At 39.4% G+C, this 17,288-nt stretch overlaps 3 protein-coding genes across 5 annotated transcripts; all 3 read right to left on the bottom strand.

Moving 5' to 3' along the window:
- Positions 1 to 1,037: 1,037 nt before the first annotated feature.
- On the bottom strand, positions 1,038 to 3,906 carry eif3ja (eukaryotic translation initiation factor 3, subunit Ja). Its single transcript, XM_062462656.1, has 8 exons — positions 3,783 to 3,906; positions 3,572 to 3,660; positions 2,983 to 3,034; positions 2,781 to 2,878; positions 2,581 to 2,695; positions 2,304 to 2,465; positions 2,119 to 2,192; positions 1,038 to 1,826 (listed from the first exon to the last, which is right to left on the bottom strand). The coding sequence occupies exons 1-8, from the start codon at positions 3,802 to 3,804 to the stop codon at positions 1,692 to 1,694; spliced, it is 747 nt and encodes a 248-aa protein (XP_062318640.1). The 5' UTR covers positions 3,805 to 3,906; the 3' UTR covers positions 1,038 to 1,691.
- Positions 3,907 to 4,064: 158 nt separating this feature from the next.
- On the bottom strand, positions 4,065 to 10,992 carry ctdspl2a (CTD (carboxy-terminal domain, RNA polymerase II, polypeptide A) small phosphatase like 2a). Of its 2 annotated transcripts, XR_009930524.1 has the most exons (14): positions 10,820 to 10,992; positions 8,812 to 9,021; positions 8,597 to 8,708; positions 8,300 to 8,446; positions 7,959 to 8,162; positions 7,753 to 7,846; positions 7,536 to 7,647; positions 7,031 to 7,117; positions 6,864 to 6,926; positions 6,612 to 6,691; positions 6,152 to 6,278; positions 5,966 to 6,061; positions 5,143 to 5,266; positions 4,065 to 4,908 (listed from the first exon to the last, which is right to left on the bottom strand). XR_009930524.1 is itself a non-coding variant. In XM_062462655.1 (13 exons), exons 2-13 carry the CDS (start codon positions 8,998 to 9,000, stop codon positions 5,201 to 5,203), a joined length of 1,377 nt encoding a protein of 458 aa, XP_062318639.1. In that variant the 5' UTR covers positions 9,001 to 9,021; positions 10,820 to 10,992; the 3' UTR covers positions 4,065 to 5,200. The 2 variants fall into 2 exon arrangements, 1 of the variants encoding a protein (XP_062318639.1); XM_062462655.1 differs by having other exon boundaries at positions 4,065 to 5,266.
- A 1,018-nt stretch (positions 10,993 to 12,010) lies between these two features.
- On the bottom strand, positions 12,011 to 16,800 carry sqor (sulfide quinone oxidoreductase). Of its 2 annotated transcripts, XM_062462653.1 has the most exons (11): positions 16,660 to 16,800; positions 16,447 to 16,508; positions 15,506 to 15,751; positions 15,133 to 15,303; positions 14,764 to 14,817; positions 14,451 to 14,645; positions 14,073 to 14,282; positions 13,812 to 13,995; positions 13,432 to 13,499; positions 13,174 to 13,352; positions 12,011 to 13,013 (listed from the first exon to the last, which is right to left on the bottom strand). In XM_062462653.1, exons 3-11 carry the CDS (start codon positions 15,716 to 15,718, stop codon positions 12,956 to 12,958), a joined length of 1,332 nt encoding a protein of 443 aa, XP_062318637.1. In that variant the 5' UTR covers positions 15,719 to 15,751; positions 16,447 to 16,508; positions 16,660 to 16,800; the 3' UTR covers positions 12,011 to 12,955. The 2 variants fall into 2 exon arrangements, with proteins under 2 accessions (XP_062318637.1, XP_062318638.1); XM_062462654.1 differs by lacking the exon at positions 16,447 to 16,508 and having other exon boundaries at positions 15,506 to 15,734; positions 16,660 to 16,799.
- Between the last annotated feature and the right edge of the window lie 488 nt (positions 16,801 to 17,288).

The following is a 17,288-nucleotide window of genomic DNA, read 5'->3' as shown; positions in this document are numbered from 1 at the left end:
CAGGGCTGATTGAACACAACATACAGTGATTCGCTGATTTGTCTGTATTCCATTATGTCATAATGGCATCTCAGAAAATCTAATCGGTTTAGGAAATAGAAGTTGCCTAGCAACATTAAATGCTGTTTTTACAAGAACAAAAGGAAAGATTAGGATATGACAAGTACCTTCAAGACTTTTTATAAGTCTGAGGCTGTTATGTAACGGAATAGGCCTACATATGTCAGAAATTGTCAAACTAATCTTTGTTGTGTAGTTAGGGGTCTGTTCTCAGAGAATCAATGTTCAATTATTCAAAATATCCAAGTAGAAAAACTTGACCACAAGAAACTCTTTACATCACAGAATTTTTTTTACCTCAGACCTTAATTTTGCTACAGTAAAATACCACAAAATCTTTAGAAAATAATTCATTAAATGCATGCATTTTATTGTCTTTGCGTTTGTGATGGTACCATAGACCCATGTCTATTTTCAAATATTAAAAACATTTGACTTTAAATAACCAAATCTTCCCTAATTTAACAATGCATTTATTAAATTAGGAGCATAATAAAATAACACCGCAGTCTTCAATGAATGAATCGCCAACCCAGAACACACAAAAGGTTTTGTAATCACATAGCACATCAATAATAAATTTGGTCCATTCTATACAGAGCTGGTTCTTGCCTTACTTGATACAAGCCATGCAAATTTATGCCAAATAGACCAATTACAACTTCTCAAACTCTGAGAATGATAACATGTAATAAGGGCTGGTCTTACAGCAATTACAAACTCTGTCCGACAGTGACACTTCATACGGCTACATAATGTTACATGTCCATAATTGGTGGTTCAGGGGCCACTAGAGCTGCCAGCTTTATATCTTGACATTAAAATATGGTCATTCCTCATCAGTGCAGCTCCATATTCAAGACTGTCAACCAACAAATGCAGATCTATGCATCAGCCCAATTGAATCTCTTCAGCATTAGAGATTAAGTTTCATCTGAACACATCAAAATGATCAATTTCAACATAACGTGTTGAAGTTTTCATTTTGAGTAACTTTAATCTGTCTTTTTTTTTTTTTTTCATACCTTTAAGTAAGGTTGATGAACCTGGCATGGTTTTCTTTTCAAGTACAACAAAGTTAAAACATTTATAAACCTTTGTATTATCAGTCCTTTTCCCCCATCTCTTCAACAAGGTGTAATCAAATGAATCATTACACCCTACATGTAAACATAAGTTAAATCCATAATACCAATGCAGTTATATCATTTAGAACCTCTTCCATTAATCTGTGCATATATCATGGCTTGAAACCCCAACTGATTGTGACAAAATGTGCTGGTTTACATTAATTAAACGAATGCAGTTTTGGAATATCTACCTACAAGTTAGTGATGCATATTGACAAACTGATTTGCATAACTCATTGTGATGAACACACTAACAATGGAGTTGTGCAAACAGTGAGGATGTTGCTGTCAGACAAAGTAATAAAAAAGAAAATACAAAATAATACAAACAGGGAATGGTCTTCCAGTAACTAGTTTGTCTATTCAATGACATCATGAATCAAATTGTTTGGTCTTAAAACTATTGAATAGGGATAGGATGCAACTTAAGGGTTTTCAAGGATGGTTCGGATCAGTTCAGTGGATTATTTTAGCAAAGCTGTGAGGAATGGACAAATGGTGTTACATAAAGTCCTCATAGTCCTGTGCATATCCTCCATCAAACTCGCCATAATCTGCAAGGTCGTCTTTCATCTTAGCCTTGAATCCCCCTGCAGGAACCACTCCTTTCTTCTTATTCTTTCCTTTCTTTAGTTGCTGTAAAACAACAGATGGTCATTCACCCAATTTATTATTAGACATTTACATTCCATTTACATTTAGTCATTTAGCAGATGCTCTTATCCAGAGCGACTTACAGTAAGTACAGGGACATTCCCCCGAGGCAAGTAGGGTGAAGTGCCTTGCCCAAGGACACAACGTCAGTTGGCATGACCGGGAATCAAACTGGCAACTTTCGGATTACTAGCCCGATTCCCTCACCACTCAGCCACCTGACTCCCGTTTGTTTTAAAGAACTGAAAGGAATATATTCTTGAAAAGGACCAACCTTTTCCTGTTTCTGTTTCTCACTGAGCAAGGCCGTGAGCGAGCCACTTATTTTCTTCAAGTCTTCCACTTCCACTGCAAAGTGAACAAGATCAATTAAACTACACAAATTGTAACCATCTAACAATAGTTGGGATCCATGACACCCTCTCCCGGTAACAGTGCCGGTATTACAGGCATACTCACATGAAAGACAGAGGTCTCGAAACAACGAATCCAGGAAGTTGGAGTAATGTATGGATTTTTCATATGGTGATATTTTGTCTTTCAGCAACTTCTCAAATTCTGTAAAGTCATCTTTAGACGAGGGACTTATGGCATCAATTCCTGTTACGCTGTTTGATACACCTTAGGAGAGAAATGTTCACATTATTGACCTCCCATTCACAATCAAGCTCTAACTTGAGACTACTATATAGTCTGAGTCTAATCACTATCTCACAAGCCGATTTATTTTACTCACCAAATGCATCTTTTGCAAGTTCAAGGTCTGCCTCCTCTTGGAGTTTCTGGACTTTGAGTTTCTCAGCCAGTTCCTCTTCTGGTGTTAGTTCAGTTATTTCTTGGGATTCCTGTAACTAAAAATCCAATAAATAATATCTAAATAATTTTCACAGAAAAATTAAGCCATACTATATATTTAGAAGCTATAAATCCACTCACCCGTTTCTTCAGTTCCTCTTGCTTTTTTCTTTGTACCATTTCTTTTTCTTTGATTTTGTCACTTAATTTCTTTTTTTCTGAATTTTTTGCTTCTGAAACTTGAACAGATTTACATGCTTGTTAAATTGATAAGAGTTCATATTTGTATGTTTTCCCAATACTTGTGGGAACCTATAGTTTGAACTCTAGCAAGTAGGCCTACCTGTTTTCTGTTGTTGAGGCTTTAATTCCTCCTCTTCGTCATCCCAGTTGTCCTGCAACGGGTAAGAAGAAAACTTAACGAACCTGCTGCGCTGGGAATATTGGACCTCAACGTACTGTAGTATCGGGGAAGCTAAATTCAATTTTCAAATACACAAAAAAAAAAAGTCCTCAACTGAACTCGACAACTTCTAGCTAACCACCGCAGCATCAGAGAAGGAAACCCCAGCGGGATAGCTGTGCGGCTAAGTAATGCATAAAACTGGTTCAAGCCTCGCATTAGTTACATTAAGAAAACTGAGTTAATGCTAGCTAGTCTGTTGTAACATGACAAGGGACGAGTAGCTGTACACTTCACGTTCAACTAAGTAGCTAGAGTTTCTAAACAAACAAGCTCTAGTTTACTAAACTGTAAGTAAATGTAGTGGTAATCTACAGTAAGTACATGCAATGCTAGAATTGTTCCTGCAATACATTACGGATTTGCTATCTAGCTGTAGCTAGAGCAACAGAAAACTGGTTAAAGCTACATACAGATGTTGGCCAATGGAGTTATATTTTACTAGCTCGAGTGCTAGCAGGTTGTCTACCTTGACATCTTCCTCCTCGTCCTCGCCTTCCCATTTGTCCAATACAGCAGCCTTCTTTGTCGTTTCATCCGCTTCGAAAGTGTCAGCATCTAATCAACAGAAATGTCAATTTCGGACTGCAATATCACCCTTTTTGTAGTGACCAGATTTGTTTATCCCACATAAACTGTTAAGATTAACAGGCGCCAAACACTGACAGGTAGAAACTTACCCCAAGAATCCTCCTCCGCCATTTTTGACTGTGCGTCTACGTACTAAATTCCTCATGTCCGAGTAGTTCACCACTTGGTTCCGCAGAAGAATGGTGCAAATGCGAGGACGGTACCAACCTTTACTTAAATTCCTAGTTTCTAAACTAAAACTAGGAGGTACGTAGTATTATAAGCAGTTACAAAACTAACATTAAAAGGCAAACAGTCATGCCAACAAATGGTTACAAATGTCCAGTCTAATCAAATAATTTCTAGTACTAAATAAAAAGCCATGATACGTATTCTCTTCGTTGTATAAAAATGTATTTATGATCAAGGAAACCATGGAGTAACACTGAATACAACAGGAGTGACCATTTAAGAGTCAACAACACAGAGTCTTCTGTCAAACATGACTCGTACATAATAGATTTCTTACACAAGACTGAAAACATCATTAATAAAATAAAAAAGATTAAAAAATAAAATAAAAAGATTAAAAATGTTGGCCAATTGCTGGTGCTACATTTCCAAAACTGCCATACATGACAATTTGAGGTTATAATTGTGTACAAAATTGACAGGATTTTACATTTACTTACATGGAGTTGAATGTCTTGTAATAATCTTGTAAGTGCAGAATCTTTTGAAAACTGGAATCTCAAATATAAATGTTGAATTTCTGGCCATTTGTTTGGCTTAATGGTATTCAGTTGAAATACTAATCTAGATTACATTACATAACTTTTAAAACATCATGATTTCATAAACATTTCTCCCCAAAACATACATCAAACTGGGTTTTTTTTAACAGAGACTACATAACTGCATTTAATGGATTAAAGGAGACTAGAAGAAATGCAGGCAAGCAGTAAACTCTGTAGCATCAACTTCACACAAAATGATTTATTTTTGTAGGTCTAAAAAACAAACAAACAGCTAAACTAAAAAGAATATACTTAAGTCAGAAACTGAAAGAAGACTTAAAAACCTTGAAGAAAATATATACATGTCATATATACATGTAATTGAAAGTGTGTAGATTATACAATTTGACTGGCCATTCCAATGAGATTGCGTTTGAGCAACAAATTCCAAATTCTCAAATTCCGCAAGACATTCAGTTTCATCAGTCCAAAACTGTAGCTGCAATATGAGTGTTAATCTTATAAAATGACACATTTCATTTTAAAACTTCTCTCTGGAAAGCCAGCAAAATGTAGAAGACTTCTCTGGTGCTGTTACAGTTCGGTTTCAGTACATAAAACATTTGCTATACTCAAATATAGATCTAGCTGTTTCTTTGCACTTATTTTCAAAAGGTAATTGCAATGCTGGAACCCATTTAACTGCCTAATTTGATTCTTGAATTAGTCTTACTTTTCATTTTCAACAATGTCCTCATCCATCTTATAAGGTTTGAGTTCCTTCTAAGAGCTCAGTCTGGAGGTAGAAGGTCATGGAGACGAAACCTGTCTTGGACGTGTGGTCTTACATCTTCATTCTGTAAGCGGATTGATACAAATTAACCCGTTAAGGAGTAGCGTCACACATATGTGATTCTGAACATTCCAACCGACTATTTTCCGATAGACAAAAACTATATGACAAACGCTATAGTATGGCTTCAAAATTTACAATTAGGAGGCTAACAAGTAACACTAGCAGGTAGTAGCATTGCTACGAGTATTATGCTAGGTTGCTAGGTAACGGAAGCTAACTAAAACTAGCTAGCTTCCGTTTTGGAAAAATAACTCACTCTTAAGGACACAAACGACAGCTAACCAACCCCATCGCGAAGGACAATTAACTATGCATATGCATATGGGGTGTCCAGAAGCGATGATCAGAATGGGTTTTAAATCGCCATGAAAGTTTTCACAGACAAGGAATTTACTTGGCAGGAGGGTGCATACATTCAACAACAGGAGTACATCTTAAGTGGTGTAAGTTTAAACAAGTCTAACTATACTATACAAAAGGTGCAAAGTTTAATTAACTAATACTAAGGGGACAGGTAAGTAGAATAAAATAAATATAAAGTGTAAAATAGCTATAATGTACGGTATAAAAAAATACAAATAGGGTGCTTAGTGCAAATATTACATGGGTGCAATATATGGCAATGGTTTAAAGTGTGGTTTAAAGTTCATGACCACATATTGAAATGCACTTGGGTAGAAGTTTGATATCATCCACTCACCAGTTGCACAAGCTTCTCCAGGAAAGGAACCAGCTTTAGGAGCTCGTTGTCATTTCTGTCCATGAACCAGCTTTCAATCGGAATCCCATTAGAAAGCTGTTTTATGCAAACGTTTGGGAGTCAAATTTAACAATGACCAATGTTAAATTTACAAGGTTAAAAAGTACATACTGAATGAAGCCTTACCTGATAGGCAAAGGCTTGAGGCGAATTGTCAATTATTATAGTCTTTGAAAGATCCCTTCCAAGAATGTTCAGGTCTTTGATGTAGTTTCCCTGCACGCACACACAGTGCTCACGAAACAGGCGGTGTCTGTGAGACACAAGAAATGGTCAGTGGGCCAGCTTCTGAACATGATTGGCACAGTTTTTACATAAAGATTTAGGTTCCTAGCCAATTCAGTCTCCTGCAAATGGAAGTATGATAGAACTTACAATTTACATTTTTAGTTTATTTCAGTTGTGAAAAGGTAGTTGTTTTGGTTGACTAGTTTTGCCCAAGTCAGTGACAGGAACATTGAGGAAGTTCCCCAGCTCTACCAACAAATAGACAAATCTTACAATTTGTCTATGCACATTCATCAGTTAGTGAAAGTGTATGGTGGGGGGGATTACACAAATCCTTGTTTTGTTTTTTTACACTGACCTGACTAGCTGTTTCTTGGGATCCAGGATGTTAAGCAACTTATCGGCATACACTTTCTTTGAGGCAGTGAAGAGAATGATCTATGAATAAGAATACAACAAGATCAGTGCATAGCTCATGCAATTACTACCACTGTTGAAGAACTACGACAGTAAGAGTAAAATATTGTTGATGACCGTCTCTGAATGAGCACGGCCTTTCAAATCCTAAACTGGTATGCGTGGATTGCGTGACAATAAAATTAAATCTCACCTCATAGATTTGAGACATGCGCTCAAGGAACTCTCTGAAGAAAGGCCTCAACCTAACATACACCTACAAATAATAAAGAAACCCGTTTAGGATTGATATCCCCTTATCTCAGTGATACATTTGCATTTCCTGTGGTAATGGGGGGAAAAAGGCACAGTTGTAAGTACCTGGTATATGACGTCTTGAAAAAGTACAGGAAAGGTCAGCGCTGCATCCTCAAGCTCGTTTAAGCTACAATGCACCAACGTTTCATCCTGATAAAGCAGCAGAGAACTATTAGATGACATGACACTGACATTCAATAAACATATCAAACTCTAAATGTAATGCAGAACACATTTATTATCATCCATCCATCCATCCATCATCTTCCGCTTGTCCGGGGGTCGGGTCGCGGGGGCAGCAACCTAAGCAGGGAGGCCCAGACTCTCCCCGGCCACTTCCACCAGCTCTTCCTGGGGGACCCCGAGGCGTTCCCAGGCCAGCCGAGAGACATAGTCCCTCCAGCGTGTCCTGGGTCTTCCCCGGGGCCTCTTCCCATTTATTATCAAGTTGTGAATATAAAAATGCCTGTACAGTACTATAATCTTATAAAGATTATACCGGCATGAAAGTATTTCAATATAAAGTCTTGCTAGAAATATTTTACTTGCACAAAATGTTGTTACTAACCAGGTCCAAGACCAAGGAAAACTCTGGGGTGCTGCGTGTTTTTAAAGGCAGCGCTGGCTTACGAGTCATCTGTTCCTCAGGCAGCGGAGGCACGTGTTTGATGAAGAAGTACCTGAAAATTAGGGTTACAATTGTCACAGACAATTTTTTTTTGTGTATATATTTCTATATGTTCCAGAAGTATCCATCTTACTAAATGAAGCACAAGGCTACTCACGGATCAAAGACCTCCCAGTCCTCCTCATATGAGCCCTGGGCAGGGGCAGAGTGTGGGGCATGAGGGTAACCGGTGTTGGGGGTGACTCCAGGAGCTTATAAACAAACAAGTGTCTGGTTAAACATACTGTCGACGAAATACGGAGCAAACCCTTCTAGAATAACTTGTGCATTTGATGAACCGAAAAAACTGAAGGCCGTGCTTACAAGTCAGTGGGGGCATATCCGTTTCAGTCACAATCTCTCCTTCGTCAACTGTTGTATCCGGGGAAAGATGAGGGTCTGCAGGACACAGAGAGATGCCCTCTGCACATGTAGGCGTACTGGAGGGAATCTCATCCACCTCTTCCATATCAAGCTGCTTCATAACTTCCTCAGCCTCCACTGCCTGCCCAGGAGACTCAGGAGTGGCTAATGGGAAATACACACACACAGGCCCAAACAGTAAAGCATGTTATGCAAACAGGAAACATCTCATGAGCATACCATCTACCCAAGACTATAAGTTGAATCTATGGGGAAACTACTACGTGTTTTGTTTTTTTTACCAGTCTTGGTCGGTGGTGAAAAAAAGTTGAAGACGGGGGAGAAGATTGTCCCCAGAAGGGAGGTTCGGGGTGGGCTGCTTGCTGCCTCAACAGGAGCCTCCATTTTCCCATTTGCCTTTAAGGGTTTGCTGTTGCAAGTCATCTTTTCTGAGGAAATACATAAAAAAACTGTTATCTCTTATGAAATCAACTGACACATTAAAACAGACCACGAAAACGTATTGTTTTCATGGGAGATTTAATTGTTACAAAGTTGTGCTACAAGCATCATCAAGGACACGTGATTTTCCTCACTACCTTTAGTGCCTCTCTGGCAAACCCGAGCACCAGTCGGATGTGTAGATGTAATCAGGTTGCTGTCAAGACTACACTCAATACGACTTCTTTTAGCCGGGACTTCATGTTCCACCTGGGAAATTATAGTTAAAAGAGCACTGAGTAAGCACTGCCCTAAGAAAATCTATATATTTTTAAGTACTACAGTGTAACCTTGTGACAACACAAACGCGCACCTTGACAGCATTTCCCCGAATAAATTTTTTGATGGTGGAGAACAGGCCCGTTTCATTCTTCTGCATTCTGCCTCTGGTCGGAGTGGACTCCACTTTGCAGTGTTTCCGTTTGGCCTGGCACGCGCGGGCTCTCCGGCCTCGCCCTGGGTCTGGCTGCTGAGAAGCTGCACGCACTCTCAGCTTCATCATTTAAAATCGTCACATATATGGCTGACAAAGAAGAGGGAGTATTATCACTTTATTATTAGAGAAAAGTCAACAAATTGTAAATACTGCATGAGATAATATTGTACAATGAACAAAACAACATGATAGGTTAAGTAATTTTATATCCGAGCTGCCAGATAGTCAAGTAATCAACGTATAAAACTGTAACAACTAAACAGGAGTAAGTGTTAAAAGATAGTTTAACACCAGTGCTATATCTTGACACAATTAGTCAAGCACCACTGCCGCACTGCATAACGCAGTCAGTTGTTACAATTTACAGACAACTTGTCTATCATGAGAATGTCTTAATGATGTAGCTGGCTCTAGTTGGAATATAACACATTGATACCATAGGACGTCCTTCAATAGAAGCAACTGGTAGGAGGATTAAACGGCCTGTGTATAAAAGTGGGCGTTGTTCGCTTTCAGGCAAACGTACTCTGGCTAAGTCAGTGAGTCAACATACACAAAACATTAGCAAACCGTAGAAGTAGTAAACGAACTAACCTTGAATATTCACAGAGCATACTGGTTAGTTTGACACAAAAAGTAGTCTAGACAAATCACGTTTTCTTCAGTGAGATAAAGCCAGGTATCCAGACATGTCAGCTAGTCTAACACTGAACAGAGACTGCTAACTACAGTACCGAGCGAGGGAACAGCATTAGCATCGGTGGATACCTGAGCTAACTAGTACGTACATATAGCGCTAATACAAGTTTAACGAATAACAAACACCCTGCCTTATACACAAATATATCAAGGTAGCTAGATAGACAACACAGTTGTAGACCTCGAGCTTATGATAATCAGGATCAGTCTAATTGCTGGCTAGCATGGTTGAAGATCTGCAACTAGCGGTGCTAGTACACAGTACGTCCTGTATACAGCTTGCTTGCTGCTGTGCTAGTCTGCTCTCTATAGTCAGAGCTAGCTCTAGCAAGCAGCATAGCTGTTGAGGCGGTGTTAATACAGAACACTACAATAATACAGGAACTTTTTGACCTAACAAAGGGGGCGTTGCTGTTCGGGAAATTATTCAGCTCCAAGGCTGGATCATGTGTACATTGACTAGTGGCTACCTCACCTGCTTGAATTAGCAAGCTAGGCTAACTACAGTACTCGACGAAAAGTGAGCTGACTGTAGCTTGCCCCGTTTAAAATTAATCGTCTAGCCTAGTTCTTGTAGAGCGCTTCAGTACCAGTTTGTTTACAGTCTCGACAGCTGTCTAGAACACCAGACAATTCACCTAAATATATTTGCATTACCAACATTTTTACATGGTGGGCCAAGCACAAGTATAGTAATGCACCACAAGGCAGACAAGCAACTGGTCTACTTTATTTAGCTAATGCTAACGTAGCTATTTCAGTTAGCTCGTTGGCCAGATGAGCTTGTCGGACACGCTGACCGGCTAGCTAACAGACAACCGTTCACATATCGAGTAGTCTAATGTTGCCAGAGCAGAACTTGGACTTGAGATTAATGCTATTATATTTATTGAACGCATTTTGATATTGATAAACATGAATTCTGATTTTGAAACTAAACAGCACCTGTATATGTAGTTACATTAGCTAAAACATCATACAGAGTCCATTTCGGCTTTTCTCAGAACGTTCCATACAAGCTATACATTCTGTAGGAAGCTGGACAGGCTAGGTACAAGCTACTTAGCTTGTACCTAGCACTCAAGCTATTCAGCAAGACTAACATTAGCTCGCTAGCTTGCTAGCTAACTGGAAGAAGGGCAATATATTTTGAATCAAACACACGTCATTATAACTCATTACTTACCGACAATCTAAGAAACGAAATTCTTAGCTAGTGCCCAGACAACTGGTAGCCGCAACGGAGCCGCCACCGAAAGAGGTAGGGCCGTCGTTGTCGCTGCCAGCTGTGTAGAACTGGATCACAAATACAGACCATCCACTGGATGTTTGGACGCCATTTCCCGCCTCATAACAAACACAGTGGGTGCACTTGATTTACAAACGGATGCGACACAGATGACACATGCAAGTTTGATCTACAGCAAGACATTTGTGTAGTGGATTATCGGATGTAAAATGAAAATACATTCCTGGGATTTTCATTTTGTACAATTTAATTCCATGTGTATGGTATTTGATTCCTATTTTTTTATTGTTTTTGTGGGGCGGGGTGAAAGAGAGAGAAAGAGAGGGTGGGGGCTTACTAGGCATCCAACGTAAATTCCTGGTATGGGTCTGAGAAACATTTTTATTTTAACTTTTGTTCGAGACAAAAAAATACTGAATTGTATATCAAACTATGCACACTAGATTCCAAGCCTTTGACATCTGACAGCAAGATCCTACAGGCGCCCCTTACACTCAGGTGGGAGTCAGGTGGCTGAGCGGTGAGGGAATCGGGCTAGTAATCCGAAGGTTGCCAGTTCGATTCTCGGTCATGCAAACTGACGTTGTGTCCTTGGGCAAGGCACTTCACCCTACTTGCCTCGGGGGAATGTCCCTGTACTTACTGTAAGTCGCTCTGGATAAGAGCGTCTGCTAAATGACTAAATGTAAATGTACACTTTCCACACTGTTCTGAACAGCAGACACGAGAATACAATACACATGTTCATCCATCCAAAAGCAAATGAGAGAAGTGCACAACAGAGGTGACTTCACTCACTCCCAGTGCTTGTACCCCCTTTGTTTTTCACAATGTGAAATCCTTCTAGGATCAGTCTCCACGTCTCAAGTTCCGCGGTGGGATGTGACAGTGAAAACAACGCGTGCCACATAACAACAGAGGCACCCCCCCCCCCCACCCACCCCAAAACATGCACACTGTGCCATGCCCAGAGCCAGCTGGGTGAGGAATGGACATCACTGCCACGGACAGCGGCTCATGCAGACACTTGGGAGGTTTGAACCTTTCCTGCTTCTGTCAGCTGGCACGAGACACCTCAGAGGTAAAAGGCACGGGCTTCCAAGTGAGAACACAGGACAACAAATCAGCTTTATGAGTTTGACATGTATAAGCTTTATTTATTATTGAACAGTTACCATTCTCAGCTATCAGGATGAGCTCCTCCTACCGTGATGCACACATTTGCTATGATGGATGTGGTATTAAGACAAAGATCAATTCTAAAGCTTGTATCATTTTTTTGTAAGATCTTCGGTTTCTTTCGTCTTTTTCTCAGTAAATTGCAGTGAAAGTGTTCTTGTTGGGACAGAAAACCATCATATTTAGTTTACTCTAAACAGCTGGGCTAAAGTGGACAATGGTGCTCACTAGTGGTCAAATCACACAATTGCATTCCTAAAAACTGTACTAAGGGGGAAAAGGACATGTTGTTCCCACCTTGTGACACATAGATTATACAACTTTCCTTTGTACACCATTGTGTGTTGCAATTGCCTTGTGTTTGTACTGTTTATGGATAAAGCTCTGAACCTTCTGATTCAGAGAGTCTTGCTAAGACACTCCTGGCTTCTTGATGTGGTTGTTCCTTTGTCTTTTATTCCACAAATGAAAGTAAAAAAGTATTGGCTAAAACATGCAAACAAAAATAAAAAGGGACAAAAACTCTTAAATGTCATTACGATTGGTAAATTATATCAGAAAAGTTTGCAATAAGTTTGTAAAAACTATTGTGAAATAGCTGATAGTTGATAAGATATACACCACAGTGTCAAAAGTGGGAACAACACGCTAGGAAAAATATGTGATTGGTACAAACACAGTAACTAAAGTATGATAGGGTTGATGAGTGGTTAAGCTTAGTATTAGACTTTGAAAAGGTTGTAATCCGGTGTCACACACGTTTCTATCACTAAACAGACATTGGTGCAGTGTGCATTTGACTAATCATATAATTTGTTCTGTTTAACATGTTGTACTCACAATCAGTGACTAATTGAATGATGGAAATTGGACAGAAAAACCTACTTAACAAAGTTATTTCATCCCAAGATGCATGATTTTTCTGTAAGGTCCTGGTCCACCCCACCAACCCCTTGAGAAAAAAAAGAGAATTAAGAGTACTTAATACTGCAGGGCTCCTTTATAACCTTGTGTCAGTATGAGAGAGAGAGAGAGAGAGAGAGAGAGAGAGAGCAGAGAGAGAGAGAGAGAGAGAGTATACCTTTATAAGGCATTCTGATCAGGCAACTTACTTGAGGAGACCATGCCAGTATAGATGAGGCATGACGTCTGCTTTCATGTGGTACATAATTCGTCTCTCCTTGCTTTGATCAATGGGGAAAGTCTCCAATGGTTGCCCATTGTAATCAAACTCTGCCAGGACAACTGTGTTGTAGCTTGTGACCAATGGACATGATGTGTAGCCATCATACTGTAGACATAATAAGTTGTCAGCATCACTGAGGTATTTCTAGTCCACAAAAAAAGTTGTTCGTTTTTATGGCACTCACCTTCTTATCTGGCTTTTCCTTTTTCAACACTTTCGTGACGGTTCTGTCCAACACAGACGACTGAGCAGCTAGGAAAAAAGTAAATTGAATTGCTATTTGTCCCAGCTAAACAACAAACAGTACTTTATGTCCTCTTATGGCTCAGTGATAAACGAAAAAAAGAAAAGGAAAAAATATATGTCATTAAACAGACGTTATCTTATAAATGAGCTTTGAAAAAGATCCCTTCTATCCACCTCTATATGATCTGTATATCCAATGTCCAAAATAAAGTATACAACTTTTGGGGGATTTTTTTCAACTTTATTAAACTGATGTTTACAAAATACTCTTGTGGCTATTGTCCAAGCACAGTAAAGATCAGGAATCTAAATACTTACCAACAGCAGCACCTGTTTTAGCTGTGGGCAGGTTAGTGCAATCTCCAATCCCAAACACATTGGGGTATTTCTTATGCTGTAGGTTGTCTTTGTCGACATCCAACCACCCAGAAGCATCCGACAATAAGGAGCCTTTCAGCACTGCAGTGGGTCCCATTGGAGGTGTCACATGCAACATCTCATACTGTAGAATAACAATGTCAAAAGTAGGAGCTGGAACTATATAAAGACAGATTATTCAAGAAGACAAAAAATGCCTACCTCAAACACTTTGGTTTCTCCAGGTTTGTCGAGGTTCTCAAACACAGCCTCCTGTTTGTCAGCCCGTACCTCAATGAGGTTCTGCCTGAGATTCACTTGTAGATCTTGCCTCTTGACAATTTCCCACAAGGTGTCAGCATATTTCTTGATCCCAAACAGCACTGGCAGTGATGTATTGTAAATCACTGTGGAATTTGCCCGTCTACCTGTCTGAAAAAGGGATCCATTTAACATGTCGTTTAGTAGCTTTAAAGGAATTAAATGTATCCATCTATGCATCACATATGCTGTACTGTGTTTAATATTTATAAAGATATTGATCAAAACATGTCAATTCCAAGTGACGTGTGTAGCTTTATTTAGAAGAAGGCCTGGTACCTTTCTCAAATATGCATCAGTGAGGTACATAATCTTCTGTGGAGCTCCTGCACACTTCACAGGAGTGTTGGGGAAAGAGAAGATGGCGTTTCCCTCTTTGAAGTTCTGCAAGGCATTCCATGTCTTTTCCACTGTTTTGACAGAATAATTTGAACCAATCTTTGAATATTCAAAACCTTCAGGTAGACCCTTTATCTTTAGTCATCAAGAAAAACAAAATGTAATTATTAGGCAGAGCAGAAGATTAATTAAATAATTATTTATTACATTTATTTACCAAACTATATGGTACATTCAACCACAGGTAAATTACCTTGTCAAAATGGAGCTCTAGACCAAGAGCCACAATCAGGTACTCATATGTGATCTATAAGAAATAAATATATGTCAAGTCATCGATTGGACCTCAATTAAAACTTGTTCCAGTTTTTTTTGTTATGGTTTTTATGGTCTCTTGAAAAGAATACTATTCAGACACTTTTATTCAGGAACCCTTTTAGTCAGAATAGTTAAGCTTCAGTGAACACATTCAGTTGAACATACTGAACATTTTTGTTGCTTATGTTAAAGAAACAACTTAGCCACGTGAACTAGAACCAATAAATCTGTGCCGGCTGTAGGGTTGTAGGGGGAGGTGGTGGCCGAGAGAGTAAATATATCCTGACTTGTGCTGTTGACATACCTCAACTCCGTTGTCTGTGCGAACAGTGTTTGTGTCTGGGCTTATCTCCTGAACACTGGATTTTACCCACTTTACTCCAGATGGCATTACACTTGCAGTGGTCCGACCAGATGAATCTAGTGTCTTAGCTCCAGCACCAACCAATGTCCATATCGGTTGATAGTAATGCATCTGAAAACAAACGTTGAAAAGGTTACATGATAGTGCATGAAAAATGTAATATAACCAGAATTCTGTCATTAACACAATGTTTTCAGTTAATTATGACATTGGTTCGGTGCAAAGTATTTTCACTATCAGTCTTTTAGTGTCTTTTATGTCTTTCAAAACACCACAGTGACAGTGACAGGGTCCCAGTTTGTGAATTGGTTACCTCGCTGGGCTCCACAATGGCCACATTCTTAGCACCAAACTTCCTCTTCATTCGAGCACCCATAGTAATTCCTGCACTTCCTCCTCCCAGAACAAGCATCTTGTAATGCTCCTTGGAGCATGTATTACTGCTGGTGTGAAGATGAAGAATGCCAATACTGTTACTCTGGCACTGGTTCCAAAAAGCAAGTCGGCAGCGTAAGAGTGTGGACATTTTGCCTTAAGAGTCCCTTAGGGCGAGAAGAAACTGATTAGACTATAGACTAAATCGGACATAATCTAACAGGCTGGACTTCTAACACCTTTACTATTTATTCAACATGTAGCAATGTATCATTTATCGACACAAATCTAATGGAACATTTTGATATTGAATACACCTAATAATTCTATCAACATGCACTTACTGTACACTGTCATACAGTTCGCACGTGTGTTGACTATTATTAGACAGCTCAATAGATCAAGCTAGGCAACGTCTAGTAATATCTTGGAGAAGGATTTATGTTATAGCCTACTAATCATTTATTAATTTACAAAAATTCGTTCTTCTTTAACCGATTCGTTTAGTCTCAATCACTCTCAACAGTGCGAGAATACAATAATTTAGCCTACTATTGTTTTAAATCAGTTTTACATAAATAGAATTGACCTCTAACATAAGGACAACAGCCTGTTGACTCTATACAGTACGTAGTCTATATACTTTGAATTGGCATACATAAAGGTATAAATATGGCAACACGTTTGGTGAAATTCTCTAGACTTAATATGTCTAGCAAACAACTCTTTCACTTTGCCATAGGGCTACGCAATAGAGTAGCCTATCTATCCGGGACCGAGCCGTAAACATGACATTCTAAACCTAACCGAATAGGCGATTGTGTTTTGCATTCAAATTTTAAAAAGGAGCTCCTGACAGATTGTGTCGCAGTTACGAACTCACCAACGCGGAACGTCAACCTCGAAACCTTAACTTAAGGTGACCGAAAGTGACACACCGCCTACAGTACACACATAAGAAGCCTGCGGGCTATGCGGAAACGGCGCGTGCAATCACGTTCTTGTGAAAATTTTGCGCAAATTCAATAGTCCGTGTTCCAAGTTGACCATGCGCGCAGATCTATACCCGATCACCAGCAAACGATGGCTCACCTCAGCTCCAAAAGACGCCCGATTCAAGTACGCCTCACAACGGCCTTCCCAACTGTAAAACAAGCCCACAGTTGTGCCAACTTTCACACAATCAAATTACACACACCCAAAAATGCATAGTCATCTCTACTGTACAAACAAATCAAGATAAACTTGGATAGTTTCAGAAACAGTTGGCTAACCGCTATGAACACAAGGTGTCACTAATGTACCATAACGGCCCTCTGGTCAATTGAGGAGTTTTACTGCCGAAGTAGACAGCCTTGTACTGACCCCGCTTGTAAGGCAATCTTATTATTTTGTTTCTCCTTCAATTAACAATGGGGACTATTTGTCATGGTTTTGACAAAGAACTAACCACTCACCCAACACCAGTGCAACCTGCCTAAAGCTCTTGTGGCTCCATGGAAGCAAATTGGGATATACACTATGGCCATTATTGGTAATTTAGGTGTCAATTGTCTGAGTTTCTTGTTTACGAAATGGTAATTTATGTAGGCTATTGTTGGCCTTAAAATAGCAAAAGATAGGGTCACGGTTGGACGCAAACCACTAAAGGTCGTCAATTAAGCCTATACTGGCTATAGGTAAACTCAATGAAAACCCGGTGAATGCAGTGAAATAAGTGC

The sequence above is a fragment of the Osmerus eperlanus genome, chromosome 5 (genome assembly GCF_963692335.1).
Source record: "Osmerus eperlanus chromosome 5, fOsmEpe2.1, whole genome shotgun sequence".
In the NCBI taxonomy this organism is placed as follows: Eukaryota; Metazoa; Chordata; class Actinopteri; order Osmeriformes; family Osmeridae; genus Osmerus; species Osmerus eperlanus.
The sequence above is the reverse complement of the archived record's forward strand: the minus strand, read 5'-3'. Positions and strand labels throughout refer to the sequence as shown.